Raw genomic sequence first — 23690 nt, forward strand, 5'->3', positions numbered from 1 at the left:
TGAACAACCAAAACTGTTATACACGGGAGCTCTCTTCTTCGACGTCGCAACAGCGTTTGACAAGATTTTCAAACATTTCAACATGGGCGTACCGCACAGTCTCATGCTCATCATACTGGATTTCTTGTCGAACCGCTCTTTTCGATATCGAGTCGAGGGAACCCGCTCCTCACCGCGACGGCTAGAGTCCCACAAGGCTCTGTCCTCTCGCCGCTCCTATTTAGTTTATTCATCAACGACATTCCCCGGTCGCCACCGACTCAGCCTTATTCGCCGACGACACAACGGTTTTCTACTCGAGTCTACAAATCCCTTAAAGCGAGTAAGCTACAGAGCGCAGCCATGACCCCTGAACAGTGGTTCCGAAAATGGCGCATATCAACCCAGTGAAAAGCACAGCAGTGCTATCTCAAAGGGGAACTCTACACGAATTCTTCCCTCATTAGGAAGAGAAATCTCACACCTCCGATCACCCTCTTTGGCCAACCCTACCCTGTGCCAGGAAGATCAAGTACTTGGGAGTCATCCTGGATGCATCCATGACATTCCTTCCGCATATTAAAACAGATCGCGAACGTGCCGCGTTTATTCTCGGCAGACTTTATCCCATATTAAGTAAACGGAGTAAAATGTCCCTTCGGAACAAAGTGACACTTTACAAAACTTACATAAGGCCCGTTATGACTTACGCGAGTGTGGTGTTCGCTCGCGTGGCCCACACACACAGACACTCTCCTATCCCTACAATTCCGCGGAACGTCCACCTACACGACGACCTGGGCTTCGAATCGATCCGCAAACACTTAAAGTCAGTGTCGGAACGTTACTTCGATAAGGCTATGCGTCATGATAATTGCCTTATCGTTGCCGCCGCTGACTACTCCCCGAATCCTGATCACGTAGGAGCAAGACACCGTCCTCGCCCTAGACACGTCCTTAAGGTAAGAGTTCCCTCTATCTCGCTCCGCCGCCTCCTTCTGCGAGATTGCAGACTCGCAGAAATCGACCGTCTCCCAGGAAACATCGTTGTCGAGCACCGTCGCTACGACGGTCGGCAGCGACGGCCATCCCCCATGACCGCGACAAGGGCGGCGCGTTGCTACAACCAGGCGGTGCAGCGCGCGAGCGTGTGCTCTACGGACTCCTTCTCGTTGACTAAAAATCTATGTTACGGAAAAATATTTCTACACGACGGCTGCTTAACATTTAGCGCTACTTTCCTGTAGATTTGAACCCTCCATTTATTAGCAAGTTCATGACTTGCCTGCGACAGCCCAGCACTGTCGCGTTGCTCGATCGGGCGTGTTATCGTTTAAGCACAGACGCTTCAAACGACTTCCTCTAGTTCTCCCCCTCTAATTCGTGATTACACACAAATTAAAATAATACATGAGATTAATCAGCCGACGTCATTTTCCTTGTATTATCGTGGCGAAAACCAATAAACTCTAAAAATGCTCATATGTTATTATACAATATTTAGCAGTCGAGGTATTCGCATGCTTCGGTAGCGTCCTCCCTGTAATGGGTATGTAATGTACACACTATTTCAATATTACTATTATGGTTTTCGCTTAATATTCGATATTCTACCATAACCTCACACGTTAATGTTTAAATTAATTTTATGTATCACATTTCATCCTTTGTTCTATTATTGACTTTTAAAAATATAAACCATTTCTACAAAATCTTATTCTAATGCTTGCCAATAACTATTAAATGAAAAAAAGAAAATCAGTTAACAAACGACAAATTAGAACTTAGAATTAGATGTAAATCCGCAATTTTCCGTTGAGAACATCAGAGCTCGTCAAGAACTACTCAACAACATAAAGAAAAAGTATTATAGGTCCATAACAGAAGATGTAACTTAGCTGTTTTGCCTTTCTGTATTAATTTATTCTTATTGAAAGCCCTGAATGGTAAACATTTATGCGTACATTGGCTTTGACAGAAATCAATTTCAGATGAGCAGCTGCTGCTGGTTGTCCTGTGCTGTGTGGGGCTGTCTGCGCAAGTACAATTGCCAGAGTGTCCCCCGCCACCGGCTCAATGCTCTTACTCGGAAGTCGTGGGGAATATGACACACGCGTATACAGTTAGAGGTATAAATTGCTTAGTCACTTTCGAACAGAAAAACCAATTTTATATTTCCAAGAGAATTACACAAAAATATATCGAGATCCACGTAAAATAAGAGCTTACTTTGGTTCCACATATTGGTATCTCCCGCTCCTACACTGAAAGTGTGAAAACGAATCAAAGAGGAACATCATGCGCTTTTAGCCACAAAACAGTGTAATCAAATACAATGCGCGTTGCTGCTGATTGATTAACGCTCTCCCCCGCAATTCTATCAAATCTGCTTAAAGTTAAAAAATGTAGGTAATATATATCGCGATAAGTTACATAAGTTATAAAAATAACATAATTTTACGACCTTCTTTTTTGACAGAGGACGCTACATCCGAATGTAATCCCAAACCCTTCTCAAAATACATATTTACTTCTGGGTCACGTTTTTGTCAATGAACTTCTAAATGAACGAAATTTTTTGAAATTTCACACACTGTACTTAGTTTAATCTAAATTGAGAGAGTGGATAGTTATATTGTATTAATTGTACTGTATTGGAAATAAGTATTTGATAACCGTAACAGCTCCTCGCGACGCAGGCTTGTCTAGTGTACCTAAGCATCCTTTAAACACTTTATAATTTCAAATCAAAGCATGAAGGCAGTCGTAACTTGAACACTTTTAAGCCTCGTCTATTATGCATAGACCTGTATGCGTGTGTGATGTATAACAATCATCCGAACACGTTTTCAGAGATATTGCACTTAGTTCGCAGAATAGACAGAAATTATTCATCACACGAACAGGCGACATCGATAGAAGGATGAAAGGACTACCATGCGCTATGATGCCAATTGTGGCTGAATTTTCTTAATGCAGCGTTTAATTTCCTCTCGTAATACATAGGTGGTTGCGGGCTGATTAAAGTAGATCTTTGACTTGCAAATAACCTCATATATAGAAATCGATATCACACAATTTAGGGGGCTAATTCTGATTACCAAAACGAGACGTCCACTGGCATGTGGCACCGTCTTACTTTGTACCGTCTTAACTACTCAGTCGATTATCATAAAGCATTGCGTGCATGTTCATACATCCAAAAAGGTACTAGTTCCGAGGGGTAGATCTACGGCCTGCGGGGAGATGAGCGCGGCCGCGTGTTACAGCTACGATTGCTGCACCACGCACGAACATACGTCATTATAGCATTTGCTTGATCTTACAGGAATCAGGCTTGTCGTCTTCGTGCGTCCGGGTACAGATTTGAGATATTATTGTTTTAACTCGAACTTGACTATAGACGACCCGTCGCTACCCAAGTTCCGAGAGTTATCAGTTTACGACAAGGTAATGGTGAACGACTGCGGTGTTCCGCGAGGGACTTACACCGACGCCGTAAGGAAATTAAGCATTACGAGATTCCATCATCTCACACTGTTCTTCGTGACCTGCAGCAACGATACAGGGCTTTCTGCTCAGCATTTCGATGGAAACGATACATTTCATACATTGCAAATAGACTGCGAGACGTCCTACACCTCTCTGGATCTTCGATTCCTTGACTCACTGCCGGACTTGAAGAATTTAACTGTTGAGAACGTTATCATGCCTCCACTGCCCGCACACAATAAACTCACATTCGTTACTATAAGCACTGGATCTCCGAGGAGCGTCGGCCAGCCCTGGGGAGGTTGTTCCGAGTTAGAAGATTTGATAATAATGGACTGGAAAATTAATTTTCTTCCCGATCGATGGTTAGCAAATTGCCAAAAACTGATAACGATTCAGATGCTTCGACTGACGGAGTTGTACCGGCTTCCCGCCCAAATGTTTTCAAGTCCCAGCTTGAGCGCTATCGTCATCAGCGAGTGCCACGTGAACTCGTTGCCCGCCGACCTGGCAGCCGGCGCAGTGAATTTGACAGTTCTGGACGTTTCGAACAACTATATCGAGAAATTAAAGTAAGTATGTACATATGCTAGGCATAATTGTGTAACTGTACAGTGTACAAACAAAGAGTAGTAAAGCTCGAGGACAGCCTGGGCTGATTGATTTTGAAGACGTCCGGTGCATTCGTGTGTAGCGATGCACCGGTGTTCGAATCCCGCAGGCGGGTACCTATTTTTCTAATAAAATACGTACTTAACAAATGTTTACGATTGACTTCCATGGTGAAGGATTACCATCGTGTAATAAAAAAGAAATGCGGTGTCGTGGGACACCGGATAGGAACGAAGTTCATTATTATAAAAATATTAATTTTATTAAGTTCTATTCGAGGTATAAAGAAAATCGTCGTATATAGAAGTCGTCGTGGCCTAAGGGATAAGACGTCCGGCGTATTCGTGTTGAGCGATGCACCGGTGTTCGAATCCCGCAGGCGGGTACCAATTTTTCTAATGAAATACGTACTCGACAAATGTTCACGATTGACTTCCACGGTGAAGGAATAACATCGTGTAATAAAAATCAAACCCGCAAAATTATAATTTGCGTAATTACTAGTGGTAGAAACTCTTGTGAGTCCGCGCGGGTGGGTACCACCACCCTGCCTATTTCTGCCGTGAAGCAGTAATGCGTTTCGGTTTTGTAACTATACTTGAGACCTTAGAACTTATATCTCAAGGTGGGTGGCGCATTTACGTTGTGGATGTCTATGGGCTCCAGTAACCACTTAACACCAGGTGGGCTGTGAGCTCGTCCACCAACATAAGCAATAAAAAAAATAATCGGGTATACATTTTTATTACGATTTTTTATTGATAAAAAAAAACTGATATACAAAGTTATCAACTTTATTTTATTCACAATGATTTATAAAAAATATATAATAATAATATACAAAGAAACAGCTATTTATATGAATAATAATAATAACCGTCATCACGTAGACTATACATTACTGGTGGTAGGACCTCTTGTGAGTCCGTGCGGGTAGGTACCACCGCCCTGCCTATTTCTGCCGTGAAGTGGTAATGTGTTTCGGTTTGAAGGGTGGGGCAGGCATTGTAACTATACTGAGACCTTAGAACTCATACATCAAGGTGGGTGGCGGTATTTACCCTTAACACCTGGTGGACTGTGATCTCGTCCACCCATCTATACAATAAATAAATAAATGATTGGTCTCCGGCACTGCTGTAACAGTACTACTGTACTACTTTGCGATCAACATTCAATCTAAAGAAGCTTGGTATCTTTTGAGGAAGCTGAGAGGAGAGAATTCAGTCATTTCCCAAACAGTTGAGCCAGCAATTTACCATGAAGTTTGTTTCGATTTGAAGATTGTTTTTTTAATGTACTAATATAAATATTTAAATAAGAAAAACGAATTACTAATCGGTAATAATCGGTTTTTATTCTTGTATAAATTATTTTCTAAGATTGGAGCAATTTGATTACATGTTGACGATTGTGATATTTCAACGAGATAAGATGATCGATAGGAAGGAACGCGAGGAGATAGCCGCCAGCCAACTTGTTTTGAACGCGACTGACTAGTATATGCAGGATCGGAACGGATTTGTGTGGGTCACATTTTCGCACTCTCTCTTACTCTCATTTCACTTTCACGAAGCCGCTGTCCGCTTGCAAACGGGATCGCTGCTACACTTGCGTCTAATTATAGTTATAGAAGTAACTTCATAACTTTACTGTAAAGTGATACCGTTGTGATTTCGATCCGCGTCATGAACTCTCTAGCAGAGATCCCTACTGGAGACGGCTCTCTAACCAACAACAAGAGTGTTAATTTTAAAATAGATTTAATTTTGATCACAAAGTAGTAGATTACTGAATTACTGAATACGATGAGTGTAGTTGTAGCCGTTTGACAGCAGAACAGCAGATGTTAGCATTCTTGTGGGGTCGCTTTTTTATACCTATGCTGATAGCCTTGAGAGGATATTTCAGCTTCACCTTAACATGTAGGTGAGCTCACGGGGCTCAAACCGAAAGTGTTGCTAACACTGGCCCTAGCAAGAGTAGTGCTTCGCAGAATCTACCACCGGATCGGAAACGCGACCCACTGAGAAGATCCGGCGAGAAACTCAGTGGGCTGTGCCTATGAGTTAAGAAGGGGTGGCTCTATAACGCGTAATCGTATTGTTTTTCTTTCCAGCCATTTGTTCGAAGCCCAGCAGATGTTGCATCTTCAGTATCTGGACGTGTCAGTGAACTTGGTGTCGGCGATGTCGTTGGGCCTGCTGTCTCGGCTGCAGTCCCTGCTCGCGCTGAGGGTGGACGGCGCTGACCAGGCTCACCGGTGCCGAGTAAACTGGTCGCACTATGGAGGTTTTTATTTATTTCGCATTAAAACAATTGTGGGTTTTGAAGGGTTCAAAATATTGCCTTATCTTTTGTTTTCAACTTGTTTCATTTGAAATCATTTTACTTCATTCCGTTTTTAAGTATTTACGTCATAGGTCGCAGTACCTCATCGTACGGCATAATACGTGTAGTACTGAAGGGGCGCCCGGTGTCCTCGCATTGCGTTCTGCGACAAAACAAAACTTGTCAAAATTCTGAGACAGGTTATTATAAGGAATCAATAAAATCGTGTGATAAAAATAAAACTTGTAAAATAAAAAAATGCTTGACTTATTAAGGGGACCTATGGGCCGTCACTGCGAGCCTTGGGGTCCCCCTCTATAAATACTGACTACGACCGGGCCACGCCGTCGAGTAGGATGCTTTTTGTTACTATTGCGTACCAGGAAACTGTAACTTACTACAGCTGTAAAGTTCGCTTACACTTTCAAGAGTGTTTTATGAACCTCCTAAATGTTCAGGTGGTGATGTCATTGAAATTACAGAGATATTTCCGTGGCCGGTGTTGTCGTCCCTGACCGAGCTCTCACTGCGATACAGCGACGCCCGCACGATCTGTCCGGAGTGGGGGGAGGCCATGCCCTCGCTACAGCTACTCAACCTCACTCACACACCCATAACTGCTCTTCAGGTAAACACCAGTTCCAACATCCTGCGTGGAGACACTTCACAAACGAGCTAAGTCGTGTAGTATTTTGTGAACTGGCTAAGTGCCAATAACAATTAGATAAATGTTATGATTAGAAACGTTATTAAATAATTAGATTAATAAAAAATAAAAAGAAAACATGTTTATAGTTTTAATTTATATTTCCAGTACAGCGACATTGAACTGTTGAGATACAAAAATTGGGAAGTAGATTTGCGCAGGAACACAGACTTAGCCATTATGTACAGCAGAGATGACTTTGAGAAAGTTATGTTGGACCAGGTTTGATATTTTAATTAGATAATTCTATTGTATTTCTTTCTTTAAAGCGATGTAAAGGGAGAGTTTGAGTTATTTTCGTTAACAATGCACGATTGCGCGAGATTCAGGGATTGTCGTATCACGTAATTTTGTCTAAGAACATGGAGACCCAGCAAGACGTATTTTGTCAAAGTCAATCCCTAACCATCACTGAGTGTCTGCAATCACGGCAGCACGTAATGTCAGCTCTGCTTTTACCGATGCAAGAAGATTTTGTATTTATTTAGCATTAATACAATTTATTGGATGGTGTCTTTGTGCAAAGCATCACCTGTTCCGGTTTGAGCAGGATAGTGGCACACACAGCTCAGACACAGCTGAGAGTTGAATACGATATTGTGTCACGCGGTGGATTATTATAATAGCTTTCGCACTGTAGTATTGCAGAGGTCCAAAAGGCATATCGCATCGTGGAGACCATGACCTGGTCTATAATTCTACAGCACTACGTTAACAGAGAGACCAACGCCGCTCTCTATGTAGCCCATTGTTTTCGGCAGCTGCATTGGCATAATGTTACAATACAGTTTTCTTGTTTATTTTACAGAATACTACATCAGCCAAACTTTGGTTAGACACACCATACTCGTGCAATTGCAGTTGGTACTGGTTTGCAAGGATCCTCCAGGAAAAACCACAGTACATCAAGTTGCCAGAGTTCGAATGTTTTGTACCCGAATCGACAGCAACGGTGCCTCTCCATTACATGACCTACGATACCCTCGTATGCGAGATTGACTGCTACCTGGGCTGCAGATGTTATGAATACTACGACGGCTTCACAAAACTGACCTGCGAGGGAGCTGGCCTCGCTGTGATGCCAAGACTTCATAATACGAAGCACATTAAGATGATGAACAATCACATTGAGAGCTTAAGCCTTCATGACTTTCCAGAAACACTTGAGGCGAGTTTTTATTGACCAATGAGGCAATCAACTTAAAAGCACCGCCGCCTTTGTCATTACCAATGTCAAACATTTCTAACAGGATGCTATCTTTAGCACGTTATATACACATTAGTCAGGGCTTCACTAAAACCGACAATATATTGACTTGCGACATCCAAAATGACCGACACGTTTGAAGATCCCAGAACGTTTGTAGCTAATGTCATAGAATCCGGAAACTAGGGATCGCGCTAACAACGTTTACAGGATTGGTCGGATAACTTTTGAACAACAACATCGGCGCCGGCGGTCGGTCGTCTAGCGAGGAGCGACTCCGGCTCGCTGGCAAATCTTCCCTTTGTCGTATTTCTTAAACTGCTTGAGGGCGATCCAAATTGTTCTGCCACTAAAAAACTATGCAGTTAGAAAAATACTATCAAGTCTTTTATATGAACTTCTCAACTATTTTTTTCTGATATTAACCGAATTTAGTTAAAATTGACACTCTCACACCTAATGGCGTTTAAGTTAACGGTTTCGTGACATTTACAAATACTAGATAGTGCTGCTAAATGACGAGTTGTAGGCAGTACTTACAATCAAAACTAAATATTTTTACAGTTCAATAATGTTCTTAAGAAATAATCATGTATCTACCAAACATCATCGATTTAGTAATCATTCGATTTTTCCAGACGATGGACCTCAGGTACAACCGACTGTCCACAGTTGATGAAGAGGTATTACAGAAAATGTTTGGCTCCAGTAAAGTGGAGTACCATCTAGCGGGGAACCCCATCCCGTGTCTGTGCAACAACAGCGCCTTCGTCGTCGCTCTGCAGCAGCACCAGCACCAGGTTCTCATTAGTGTCCATGGACTTACGAGCTTCCGAACTCCAACGTTAAGTGGTTACGGCCCACAAAAACATGCGAGCTCACGACTCCAGCAATTTAATTAAAAACAATTTTGACGGCTTGATCAAACTCTTTTAGGATTTTGTTTATAGGTCAAGGATTACCGAGACCTGTCCTGTATTGGCGGAGGTTCGATCGACCAGGCCAACATGCGGGCGATCTGCTTCTACGAACGTCTGCCGGTGTACGCGGGCGTGGCTGCATCACTCTGTTTCCTGCTCATCTTAATACTGGTAGTGTTGTACTACCGGTACCGGAACGAGATCCTCGTGATTATGTACTCATCGGGCTGGTTTTCGTGCTGCCTGATTGAGGACGAGCTAGACAAGGACAAAAGATACGACGTGTTCATATCGTTCGCTTACGGCGACAGTTCATTCGTGTCGGACACGCTGCTCCCGCGCCTAGAGGGCCCGCCGAACGAGTTCAGCGCGTGCGTGCACTACAGGGACTGGGTGCCCGGCAACTGGGTCCCGGCGCTCATCGCGCACTCGGTGGCGCAGTCGCGGCGAACGATCATCGTGCTCTCCAAGAACTTCCTGTCGTCGGTGTGGGCCCTGCTGGAGTTCCGGACGGCTCACGTCCAGGCTCTGGAAGATGGCCGAGTTCGGCTCATTGTCATCCTCCTCGATGACGTTACTAACGACGCCAGGATCGACGACGAGCTGAGGGCATATCTCTCCACGAACACGTTCATCAGGTGGGGAGACGCCTTGTTTTGGAACAAGCTCTTATACGCGCTGCCTCACAGGAAGCGTACTGCCGGGCTGCACACAGTGAACAGAGCTGACGGCGAGGAAGTCATGCAGAGGATGAGAGAAGACGATCCACCGATTGGACTGCGGCAAGATATGCCACTAGAGTTCTTTAGTTTGCCTGATACACCAGCGAATGCTGAATTATAGCACTTTAACTTTGGTCTAACATTAAACAACATTTAATATGAACACAGCCTCTGAATAATTATTGATAAAACTGTCACGGCGAGTGCGGGGCGATAAATATATTTTGAAGGGCTTAAAGCAACTGGTGTTCGTCCGACGAACGAGATCGGACCAAAATCACTGACACCTCAAGGCTTAAATTCTTTTCATGAATAATATGCTCTCTTTTATTCTTTTATTTACATAAACAAGCGGGTTACTTAAAAAGGATTGGTAGCATGGATATCATCTTATTACAAATGTTAAAGCAAGAAGACGAGAGCGTCCTCCGACATATGTATATATTTTTGAAATAGAAATAAAGTGTAGTAAAGTACATATAATGTAGAGTATTATTGGGATAGCATTGTAACACAGCTAGCAGCGGTCTGAGTGTCGCGGCTGTTGCGGTGTGGTCCGCGGGCGTGCGGGGTCTCTTCATCAGCATTAAGTGCGAACATTAAGCTCGATCGGAATCACTATCTCTCCGCGACGAGACATTGTGCTGTAGGGGCTCACGTTCCATCTGATGGTAAGCGACCCAAGTCTCTCATTCAATTTTGTCATGATGTGTAGAAGTTGATGTAAGTACGTTCCCTATTGGACCCGAAGCGGCTGAACCGATTTCGGTGAAATGTTCAGAGAGGCGAGAGAGAGGAGATTAGTCCAGCTAGGGATCCTGTTTGATAACGATTTTACTAAAACCAAATCAAAGATCGGTCCACAAAGCGGGCCCGGTTTGATTATTTTTAATGAACTTCTGTCCCACCCTTGAAACCGGAATGTATGATTGATTGCTTCGCAACACAAGCGCACCGAACGCTTGTACCTCCAATATTATGCCGTATCTTCAATAATTACGGTACGTAAATATATTTTGGTCTTTGCTTAATTCCATACCTTTTTATTGTGGCAGATTCAGCAGAAAGATTCTTGAGTGGAGACCACGTACTGGCAAGCGCAGTGTGGGACGGCCACCAAGCAGATGGGCCGACGACCTAATGAACATCGCTGGGTCGCGTTGGATGCAGGTGGCAACGGACTGGCCGCACTGGAGATGGATTAGAGAGGCCTATGTTCAGCAGTGGACATATACAGACTGACATGATGATGATACCTTCATCTTGGAAGTCGTCCGCAAAGACAGCACGATGCGTATTTCCTTAGAAAAATTGCTACCTGCCTGAGGAACTTGAAGATCGGCATTGTTTTCGGGCTCCGACTTCGGTACCTTATAGCGTAACTAGTCACTGTCTACATATCACTTGGAGAGACATCCTGCTCCTGCCCACGCCCAGTCTGTAACGCCGGACTCCGCGTGCATCGCAATTATTAATTATTTAACAAGTCAATACGTTTACTCGTTTTTACATATACCTAGTCAGGTCATAAATTCTGTCACATGTATAATGTAAAATAATTGAAACAAGTTTATTCATTATGTAACCATTCATATACCAAAATGAATTTAACAAAACATAGATTCTTATGACACTAAAGTTTATTCAAAATGACCTCCGTGATTTTGAATACAGGCCTTCAATCTGCGCGGCCAGTCGTCTATCGCAGCACGAACGAGGTCCATGTCAATATCGGCGGCTGCCTTAATCAAGGATGTCTTGAGTGACTCCAAATTGGGATGAGGCTTTGAACACGCCTTTTCCTCCAAGTGTTGCCATATCTTGTAATCTAACGGATTCAAATCTGGACTGGAGGAGGGCCAGTCTTCGTGCCGGATGAAGTCGATTTCACGCGCCGCCAGCCAGTCTTGTGTGCTCTTCGCTCTATGAGCTGGCGCCGAATCTTGTTGGAATACCCAGTGCCTGTTATTGAACATGGTATGAGAAACAGGTTCCACAAGGTTCGTCAGGACTGTATTTTGATACACAACTACATTCGTTTTTACACCTTTCTCACAAAAATGTACCTCTGTTAAGCCCCAATAAGAAACTCCCAACCATACCATGAGCGAGGATGGAAAATGACCTCGTTGGACACGCGGAATATGGATGCTCGCTTCTTCACTACTGTGTGCGTACACCTTATCATTTTGTTTGTTGTAGCTCTCTTCTACGGTAAAAAATTTTTCATCCGAAAAAAGAATTTCCCGATATTTTTTTCCCGCGTACCGGTTCAACAAAGCGCGGAATCTCTTCAGTCTCAGGTCCATTAGACGAGCATTCAAACGATGTTCTGTTTTTTTGATATGCCCGAAGCCCTAAGTCTTCATTTAACACCCTTTTCACCGTGGTTCTGCTTAACCCCATCTGAAGGGCCAACAGTTTCTGCTTACGTTTGGGATTTCTTTGAATTCGCGCCTTCACAGCTTTTATCACTGCTGGAGTCCTAACAGACCGAGGGCGACCACTTCTTGACCTGTCATCTACACTAGAATCTTCATTGTATCGTTTGATGGTACGATAAACGAATCTTTTGGTTATATTCAAATTTTTCAGTATGTTAAAAATTTGAATTAGCGCGTAACCGCAACGATGCAACGCAATAACTGCAACACGGTCTTCTTTAAGCGTCCACTCCATATTTAAAAATGAGTAAAATTCTAAAAATGTATATTTTATTTTCATGAACAATTCGAAATTCGAATTCAATAAACTTTTTTGTGGCCAGCATTCTAAAAGAAAAGTTTTTACTGTGTGACAATACTTATGACCTGACTAGTTATATGCATCACTAATATTAATCGAAACATTTTATAGTTCACCACTCGTCAATTTCTTCATTCTTCAACTTTTCAACTTCAAAGTACCTCTTTCATTTATCTCTTATTTCCTTTAATTTGTTAACACTCTTCCTGCACTATCTTTCAGGCATTTAATGTGGCTAAAATCTCTTCCATCCTTCTCTCTTGCATTGGCTATCCTATACAGGTGTGTTTGTCCTTCAGGTCTTTCTAGCGGCTCATACAATGCATCTTGTGCCTTGGTCCTGATAATATCTACATACTTTTTAGCTGGCTTCTTACTTTCTTTATATGCTGTCTTTAACTTCTATTTCGTAACCAAATCTGGGGAATATGTGTTCTGTAATTCTATAAAGGTCTTTTCTTTTTCTTTAAGTGCTTTTTGAACGTAGTCGCTATGTCATCAGGTCTTCTTTAATTTTCTTCCCCGTTGATATCTCAAACATATTATTCTAAAATATGCTAAACAATATATACTTAATAACACTATCTACAGTTTTTCTATAAAATCTCAGATCCTATAAATTATTTGTAAGCTCATGCCGTTCAATAACACAGTGGTGGGCCGGTAGTGTTCACCCTGCGCACTGTCATTGTGTCCTTTATTAGTTGAGAAGACGAGCTCATCGCGCAGCAGGTGTGAACTAGTTACCAAAGTCTGTACAAAATATCAAACATAAATCTTTAACAAAAGTTTACATATTTCAGATGAAATTTATTAGGACAGCACCTCGTTATCTGGAAACTGTCCTGCTGTTCTCGTCTGCGTTCGCGCCAGTGCTCGCGGCGGACATGATGGCGAGCGAGGCGCAGAAAATAAAAGTCACTCTCAACAACATTCTACAGACAGACGACTCCCTGCGTAAGAGCTATTTGGTCACAGTACTCAGCTGCACACACATTAACATATATTATCTGTCATTAACATTCAATAACTGCCTACAAGTAATTAATTGACTGTCACCTCACGGACACTCGCATACTACGGGGCGTTTATGAAAGGTTGCGTCTCCAATCTGAAAAGTTTAAATTAAAGTGTGTTACTAATTAGAAGTAAATATAATTATTAGTTAAACATAGTTTATAGGAAATCTCTCAAAAACTAGGTTGTAGAGCGTGACAAAGAATAAAACAATAATATGTACGAGGGGTACATAATAGTATTGTTATGCCGCTAAGAGTAACGCCACCTGTCGTTATTAATTAAATAGCAGAAACGAATAGCAGAAGAACTAGTTATATCGAGAGCGCTCGAGAAGTGTAACGCCATCTATTATCAAATAGCGGAAACACATATCGAAACGACTCGAATGTTCTCGATAATTGTCGAGAGTTGTCGTGTCGACTATAAAAGCTTGCAGAGGTGACACGAAAATAATTAGTAATCGGATCTACTCGAAACAAAACAGCGAACGGATTACCTGAAGTAGAGCAGAAGAAGTTAATTATGAATTTTTGATTTTCCGTGTGTTTCTAATAGTTTTAATTTATGCTTCGGTGTAAGTTTTATGTATGTCAAGCCTCAGTGCGTAACAATATGTACCTACGCTCGAAAATGAGGGAGAGTTGTGGAATGGACTCTGGTCTAATGACGTCAGTATCGCCTCACAGGTCAACCTCTGATAATTCCGTAGAGTGATTCCCATGATAGTATTAGGCCGGTTAGAGAAACGCCATCTATCGCTGAATAGCCGAAACGAATATCAAAAGAACAAGAATCATAGAGAAAACTCGAGAAGTATAACGCCATCTATTGTCAGATAGCGGAAACACATCAAAGCTACCCGACTTGTCCAGAATGTTTTCGATAAATCTAGGGATGACGTATCGACTATAAAAGCGTGGCAGAGATGGCACGAATTCTGTTGGTGATCGGAACTACTCGAGGCGAAACAGCGAACGAATCACCTGAAGCGAAGCGAAAAAATTGAATTAAAATTTTTAAATTGTTTTGTGAGAATTCTAAGTGTCAATGCAGTCTTAATTTATACTTCGGTAGAATTTTTATTTATCCCGAACCTCTGCGCGTAACAATAGGATCCCTTACAATAAGTCGGTTGTTGACTGATGGTGATGAGTACTTTTCTGTTCAGTGGAAGATGATCGTCGCAAAGTGAAACAGTTCGCGGGGTACGTCTCGGCTCGGCCGTTCCGGCTCCGCGCGTGTCGGGTGCTCTCGCTGGACTGCACGCTGCCCGTGACCGTGCTCAGCATCTGCGTCACCTACCTCATCGTGGTCGTGCAGTTCACGCATCTCTACTGATCTCTGCTCCGCTGTGCCGTGCTATGGTCCGCGTGGAGTAAATCGGCGTGTCGCGTCCAAGCCTCGCATTGTTTTATTATACGTAATAAATGTGTTTGATTGTTCAATTTGCATATTAAATGCACACCCAACATTATTCATACGTCCATTAAAAGTAGAAAAGTTCTAATTTGAACTGTAGAAGTATGGTCTCATTGATAGCAGTGTCTCCTACTGCCCCTCAACCACAGACATTTCTTATATACGAGGAGTGATCAAAAAGTAGTGAGAACGACATACTCCTTGTTAGGAAAAATAAATACTGGCAGGTATAGCTCAGATTCATATTTGCAATATTAATAAAGAAAAACAATTTCGATTCTCTTTTCTTTTTTTCCAAAAGGTAGTAACAACTGAAACAGGTACGAAGACGATAACGAGGTGATGGATGCCGTCGAGAGCTTTTTGCAGAATCAAGACAAAACTTTTTTTTTAAATGGATTGAAGCCTTGGCAAAGAGCTGGACTCGCTGTGTAGAGCCTCGGAGACTATGTAGAAAAATAAATTATTAAGTTATCAATAGTCATTATATTCTATCTCATTCTCACTAAATGATCTCTTTTGATCCCCCTAGTAGAGTCTTGTTACCTTCGATCAATGCTGGAGTCATGGTCCAGGCGGCTGGCTGATCCTTCGGCCGGTCGTAGGACCGTCGAGGCGATTCGCCCGGTCCTTGTGGATTGGGTGAATCGTGACAGAGGACGCCTCACTTTCCGGCTCACGCAGGTGCTCACTGGGCATGGTTGCTTCGGTGAGTTCCTGCACCGGATCAGAGCCGAGCCGACGGCAGAGTGCCACCATTGTGATTGCGACTTGGACACGGCAGAGCATACGCTCGTCGCCTGCCCCGCATGGGAGGGGTGGCGCCGTGTCCTCGTCGCAAAAGTAGGAAACGACTTGTCGTTGCCGAGTGTTGTGGCATCGATGCTCGGCGACGACGAGTCGTGGAAGGCGATGCTCGACTTCTGCGAGTGCACCATCTCGCAGAAGGAGGCGGCGGGGCGCGTGAGAGACGCACAATCCCGCCGCCGTCGAGCGGGGGCCAGGGAGGCGGATCTCGCCCAAGCCCTGGCCCTCTAAGTGTTTCGGGTCCCCTCCTCACATGTCGGTCTGGGGACCGGCGAGGGGGGCCTAAGAAGACGACGTGCAAGCTGCTCTGCACGCGTTTTACGCAAGAGCATCCGGGTGATGGAAGGCCGGCTATCCTCGACCCACGCTGGTTCTGGTCCAGCGGGGTATTTCGTAGGATAGCTCACTCTAACCGGCGCCATCTAGGCGGGCTTCGGATAGCCTGCCGACCGAGAGGGCTGGTGGTCGTGGCGCCGACGACCGCCGGTCCGGCGTCCCGAGGGGGAGGGTGATGGGAGAGATGTGCTCCGCACTAAACGCTTCACTTTCCCCCCTTTGCCTCTTCATGAGTTCTGTCTCATGCGAGGTTTGGACGTTGGTTGTTGAGCGACAGGAGGTTTTAGTCAGTTCGACTCTGACATGCTCCGCCCTCTATCCCCAGTGGAGGGCGGAAGTCCGGCGATTTCCTCCTGACCAAAAAAAAAAAAAACCTTCGATCAATAGCACTATTATTGATCGAAGCTTATTACACATTTCTGGAATCAATCTATTTTTACGAACACGGCTGTAGTCATGAAAGTATTAGGATTATTTTATTTAAATTATAGTACTATAACTAGTCAGGTCATAAGTATTGTCACACAGTAAAAACTTTTCTTTTAGAATGCTGGCCACAAAAAAGTTTATTGAATTCGAATTTCGAATTGTTCATGAAAATAAAAATGTATACTTTTAGAATTTTACTCATTTTTAAATATGGAGTGGACGCTTAAAGAAGACCGTGTTGCAGTTATTGCGTTGCATCGTTGCGGCTACGCGCCAATTCAAATTTTTAACATACTGAAAAATTTGAATATAACCAAAAGATTCGTTTATCGTACTGTTATATATCCCTACCGAACCCTAAACTGCTGACACCCTCGAACCGCTGACTAGACGGTCCGAGGTAGAGACTCGATAGGAGACCGGAGAACGGTCAGTAGTCAGTGAACTGTGTTAGAGTACGGGTGCGGCTGCCGGGATTACTCTGAGTGTCATTATCCATGTTATTCAATATCCAATAAATAGTTGTGTCCTAAGAATTTTCCTTTTTTTAAAACGACCTCAGAGAGAATTCCCATAACAAATTGGTGGCAGCGGTGGGATCCGAAAATCGCCAGTTCGCGCATCCCAAAAACATAAAAACTGAAACTTTATAAACTGTGCCGTGCCCGGTGAAAAGTGAACAAAACTTCAAGTGCTAACAGTTCATCAAATCCACTCGAAGAAGAAAATCTAATTCAAAGCAGAAGACCACAATCTCAACATCCAAATCCAAGAACGCCCAAACTTTAGTGCAGAAATTTGAATATCCATCTGCAAATAAAAATCATCGAAATACGACATCCACGTCCAGACGTCGCCTTATCGGTCCGGAATGCACCGAGTTGCAGTTTTGAGCTGCGTTATCTTAAACCTGTAAGTCTCTGGTCATTGCAAATTAATAATTAAGTTAGGGATCCTTGATAGAAAATAAAACCATTTTATATTTTATGTCTATGTTCGAATTTAAATTAAAATAACTTTAATTGTAGTTAATAGATCTTGATGACACTGTTTATTAATTTCTTTAAATATCAAAACATCAAATTGTTTCATCGTAATGGTTAAGAGTGCCACAATATCAAAGTCCGAAGACAATAAATTACACTTAGACATCCCAGAATTACCTCCATCCCCCGAACCGGTAAAGTCACCTAGGGTGACAAGGTCAACTTCTGTACAACATATTAATATGGAGTTAAACACATTATTTAAATTTATCAAATCCTATGACGGTTGTCGTGAAACACTAAACTCGTTCTTAATAAATTGCACTAACGCCCATGATTTGGCTACGGAACCACAAAAACCTATACTGTTTAAATATATTCTAAGTCAACTCCAAGGTAAAGCGGAGCTTGCTTGCTCGGTCAAGGACTTTACATCCTGGGACCAACTCAGAGAATTCTTGAGAACACAATTCTCGGAACAAAAACATTATACTCATCTACTAGCCGAGCTTCAAGAGAGTAAACAAGGCCCGCAAGAAAACGTCAGTCAATTCGCACTCAGAGTAGAATCGTGTTTATCACAACTGCTAACAGAGGTCTCCCTAGCATGTAACAATAAAAAGCGGAAATCGTAGGACGCACCGCAGCGATGGAAGACCTTGCATTACACCACTTTTTGATGGGTCTACATCCACAATTGTCAAATATTCTCTCAAAGATTTCTCAAAGAAATAAGCAGTGCCTTTGTACATAATTTTCCTATTACTCTGTACTGTGTCTTGTTTTCTGTGTGTACAAAAATAAATAAATAAATAAAAATAAAATAAAAAAATATAGTAAGGTGTCGTAGCCCCAAAAACTTAAATACAGCTATAAGTCTCGCTATTTCCGAAGAAAGAATCCAACTAATGCTATATAAAAGATTTATCCCTCAACCTGACCCAAGAACAAATACTAACAACGTTAGGCGACCACCTCCGAGATTCCATCAACCCAGATATCCTTCACCGCGTTTTCCTGCTATCCAACAACGCATGCCTACTCCTTATCCACGAGGTCAAATTCAAAATGCATTCTGTAGGTATTGCAAAACGATAGGACACGATATACAAGATTGCAAGAAGCGAGAATTCTACAATAACCGCTATAATGTGCAACCACAAAATAGACCTTCAAGATCGAATCCTAATTATAACTTTAGAAACGTAAACTACGTAGAAGAAATAGTAGATGAAAATGTAAAATATCCCGAAGCTTTAAACGAATAGACGTCCCGTTAAGGTGTCGCACGAGACGGCTAAGGCCAGACACCATTAAAGTCGTTACACAACAGGGTAACCAGCCCCAAACCGGAAACGCACAAATATCCAAAATAAAGTCGTTACACAACAGGGTAACCAGCCCCAAATCGGAAACGCACAAATATCAAAAAAATAAAGTCGTTATACAACAGGGTAACCAGCCCCAAATCGGAAACGCACAAATATCCAAAATAAAGTCGTTACACAACAGGGTAACCAGCCCCAAATCGGAAACGCACAAATATCAAAAAATAATGTCGTTACACAACAGGGTAACCAGCCCCAAATCGGAAACGCACAAATATCCAAAATAGAGTCGTTACACAACAGGGTAACCAGCCCCAAAACGGAAACGCACGAATTTCAAAAAAATAAAGTCGTTACACAACAGGGTAACCAGCCCCAAATCGGAAACGCTCAAATATCCAAAACCGAAAATCCTATTCAAATAAATAAAAAAAATAAGAATCCAACATCCATATATGAAATTAATATCGATACCACAAAAAAATTACTACCACACATCCTAGTTCATACACAAATCTCGGATATCCCTATAACCCTTTTAATTGATTCCGGTTCAGCCATATGCCTATTAAAGGAAACATGTATACTTAAATATTCGTCACTCACGAAGGAAATTGTCCAACTTAAGGGTATAGACCCCGGAAATGATACCACACCAACACTTGGTCATTTTAAATTAAATCTACAATTCGATGTAAAGAAACACATTAGCTATAAATTTCACGTTATTAAGGATATCAACTTGCCTTATGATGGGATAATAGGGTCCGACTTTCTTACTACTTTCGGATGTAGTATTGATTACAACAACGATACCCTTCACTTTAAAAAATTCAGTGTGAATCTTCATTTCTTCGATCCAATTTATATCATACCACCCCGAACTGAAACCGTAATCGAATGCACAGTCAAAAATCCCGAAATAAAAGAAGGGGTTGTAACAGATCAACACTTATCCGAATCCTTATTAATAGCTAATTGTATTGTAAAAGTAAAAGAAAATAACAAAATTAACATCACAGTTGCGAATACATCCGACCACCCAATAAATGTTAATGCCAATCTAAAATTAACAGTCGAACCACTACACACTTGTGCCACAATATTAACCCAAGGGCCTGTAGAACATACATATAACCGCACCCAAAAGGTTATAAATTCATTACGAACTGAACACCTCAATGTCGAAGAACTAACAAATTTAACAGAACTCTGCAGTAAGTATTCCGATATATTTCATTTACCTGAAGAAGCATTAACTTATACTTCCGCCCTAAAACATCAAATTAAAACCACTACTGATATCCCTGTCCACACAAAATCCTATCGTTTCCCCGAATGCCACAAGAAAGAAGTGGAAAAACAAATAACCAAAATGCTTCACGATAAAATAATTGAACCATCATCCTCACCCTGGAGCTCACCCATATGGATCGTGCCTAAAAAACTAAACTCAAAAGGGGAACGAACTTGGAGAATTGTAATCGATTATAGAAACCTAAATAACATCACTGTCGGGGAAACATATCCTATTCCACAGATATCCGAAATACTAGATCAACTAGGTAATAGCAGATACTTCAGTACTCTCGACCTTACTTCAGGCTTTCACCAAATTCTAATTGATCCCTTAGATGCACCAAAGACGGCTTTCTCAGTGCCGCAAGGTCATTTCCAATTTAACAGAATGCCATTTGGCCTTAAAAATGCACCTACAACATTCCAAAAACTCATGAACAATTGTCTTTCTGGCCTACAAGGTAATAGGTGTTTCGTTTATCTCGATGATATTGTTATATATAGCTATGATCTTAAATCACACATCAATAACCTCAGTAAGGTATTTGAGAGAATCAGGAACTATAACTTAAAGTTGCAACCGGAAAAATGCGAATTTCTCCGGAAAGAAGTAGGGTATCTAGGTCATATTATCAACGAAGAAGGAGTAAAACCGAACCCTGATAAGATCCAAGCCGTGGCAAAATTCCCCACACCGAAGTCACCGAAGGATATAAAATCCTTTCTAGGACTTGTCTCTTACTATAGACGTTTTATCCCCGATTTCTCTAAGTTAGCCAAACCCCTGACATCCCTTCTTAAAAAGGACACTGCCTTCAACTGGCAAAATGAACAACAGTTATCCTTCGAAACACTAAAATCCAAACTCATATCAGCTCCTATCCTAGCGTATCCTGACTTTTCACAACCATTCCTGCTTACCTGCGACGCTTCAAATTATGCCATTTCCGCCATCCTATCCCAAGGGCAGATCGGAAAAGACCGTCCTATCGCGTTTGCATCTAGAACCCTCAACAAAGCGGAATGCAACTATAGCGTGACGGAAAAAGAGTGTCTCGCAGTAATTTTTGGAACAAAAACCTTTAGACCATACATCTACGGTCATCATTTTACTGTCATAACAGACCATAAGCCTTTAGAATGGCTATTTAGATGTAAAGATCCTGGTTCTAGGCTTGTAAGCTGGAGACTTATCCTAGAAGAATTTGAGTACGATATTAAATATAAAAAGGGAAAGCTTAATACAAATGCCGATGCATTATCCCGTTTTCCGGTAAATCCCATCCAGCCTGTAAACCTTCCTGAATCAAATCAAATTATTGAAGATCGACAAAGTATGAGGTTAGATGAAAATTTGATGGACTTACTAATACCACCACCTTCATTTAATCCAGATGAAATAACCAACTTATCCCCAAATCCTTTATCCGCCGAAGAACACGCCTTTAGTCCGTTAACACTGAATGATCTCGACGTCCATCCTGGTTCCTCTCCTACATTTCTTGATCTTGATGATATTAATGCTCGAAAGAATAGTTCATCAGAAAACAAAGCCCCTGGCAAACTTAACGATGAAAATCCATCCTCATCCGTTCGACAACACCCCACGACGGACAGCTCATTAATAGTAAGTTCACCTTCTTGTATCCCTAGGAAAATCTCCACAAACACTAACTCTTCTACACCTTCTGATGTAAATACAAAAAACCCAATTTCTCGATCCCCAGTAGAACAACCTCGAGACTCAGACTCGCCAATAGAAAACGCTATAATGACTGACGACTACTCCGTTTTCCTCAAATCTATGTCAGATCCTAATAAACATTATAATGTACAGATAGAAGAGCATAATCAAAACCTATTAAAAGGCCAATCGAAAACACTCTTAATACCTACCTCAATCGATCTCGACGAATCCAACCCTTATGTTCAAGAAATCATAGGTAATTTGCCGACTGGCAGCAATATACCTAACATCGAAAAAGAATTACACTCCTTCTGTAAAATTGACTCAAATAATAAAACTTTTTACTTAATTTTCATTAAAGTTCACCATTTTGATGAAGCTTCATATCCCGAAATATTCGAGACCCTTAAACGCATCCGCAATGAATTATTAATAAATGATAATACAAAGGACATAGGAATAACAGATTTCAAAAATCCATTTGAAAAACATTCGTTTGTTAAAATTTATAATATGTTAAGTTATCTATTCCATAATACAGAGATCAAAATTAATATATATCATAATAATGTAACCTACCCGTCTCCAACGGAGATTAAGAAAATCTTATTCGACAATCATGATATCCCAATTGCCGGACACCTCGGCTCAAATCGTATGTTCAACCGGATTAAGGAGAGTTATTATTGGAAAGGTATGCGTAGCGACATTGAAGCCTATGTTAAACAATGTAAACAGTGTCAAGAAAATAAAGCGTTGAGGAAAATTAACAGAGCCCCGATGCAGATCACTAGTACGTCAACTGCACCATGTCAACGCATATCCCTTGACATCGTCGGTCCATTGCCAGAAGCAGGTCCTGCAAAATTGAAATACATCCTAACCGTCCAAGATGATCTAACGAAATTCTCTACTGCATATCCCATCCGAAGTACAACCGCCGAAGAAACCAGCGAATGCCTCCTTCACTTCATTTCCATTTTCGGTATCCCAAAAATTATCCTAACTGACCAAGGCACAAATTTTACTTCCGAATTATTCCAAAGAACTTGCAATTTCCTTAAGATCAAACAGTTATGGTCATCGCCCTACCATCCCCAGACCCAGGGTGCACTTGAGAGGAGTCACTCTACCCTCAAGGAGTATCTCAAGTCGTATGTGAACGAAGGCCAAGATAACTGGCCCCGCTATGTTTACACCGCGATGTTAGCATATAATACGGCCGTACATTCAACAACTCATTTTACACCGTACGAGTTAATGTTTGGAAATAAACCTTTCATACCAAATTCAGTCTTCCAAGAACCGACCGGAACGACATATCCCGAATACGTCCGGATGCTCCAAAATCGATTAAAATACTCTCGTCAAAAAGCAGTAGAACATATCCAGAAATCCAAGGGCATATCTAAAACATACTATGACTCGCGTAGTCGCCCAGCATATTACCAAACCGGAGATTACGTATATCTCAAAAATCACCTGAGATCAAGAAAAGCCTTATCACCTGTATGGAAAGGCCCTTACAGGGTGATTAAAATACACGGTAACAATACTTTATCACTATTGATAAACCGTCGTCACGTGCGACACCATTACGATGAAATTAAGCCCGCGACTTTGAATGAAAACGTATAATTATAATTATTCGCTAAAATAATAGAT

The 23690-nt window shown here is 41.9% G+C and overlaps 2 protein-coding genes across 2 annotated transcripts; both read left to right on the plus strand.

Moving 5' to 3' along the window:
- The first annotated feature begins 1394 nt into the window (after positions 1-1394).
- On the plus strand, positions 1395-10452 carry LOC114251772 (protein toll). The gene is made up of 9 exons (XM_089731818.1): positions 1395-1528; positions 1971-2108; positions 3308-4043; positions 6203-6375; positions 6897-7042; positions 7229-7342; positions 7929-8288; positions 8966-9127; positions 9278-10452. Exons 1-9 carry the CDS (start codon positions 1525-1527, stop codon positions 10088-10090), a joined length of 2646 nt encoding a protein of 881 aa, XP_089587944.1. The 5' UTR covers positions 1395-1524; the 3' UTR covers positions 10091-10452.
- Positions 10453-13139: 2687 nt separating this feature from the next.
- LOC149501704 (uncharacterized) lies at positions 13140-15205 on the plus strand. The gene is made up of 2 exons (XM_089731899.1): positions 13140-13671; positions 14903-15205. The coding sequence occupies exons 1-2, from the start codon at positions 13518-13520 to the stop codon at positions 15070-15072; spliced, it is 324 nt and encodes a 107-aa protein (XP_089588025.1). The 5' UTR covers positions 13140-13517; the 3' UTR covers positions 15073-15205.
- The last annotated feature ends 8485 nt before the right edge of the window (positions 15206-23690 follow it).

Source organism: Bombyx mandarina, chromosome 12 (assembly GCF_030267445.1).
Source record: "Bombyx mandarina strain Sakado chromosome 12, ASM3026744v2".
NCBI classification, from domain to species: domain Eukaryota; kingdom Metazoa; phylum Arthropoda; class Insecta; order Lepidoptera; family Bombycidae; genus Bombyx; species Bombyx mandarina.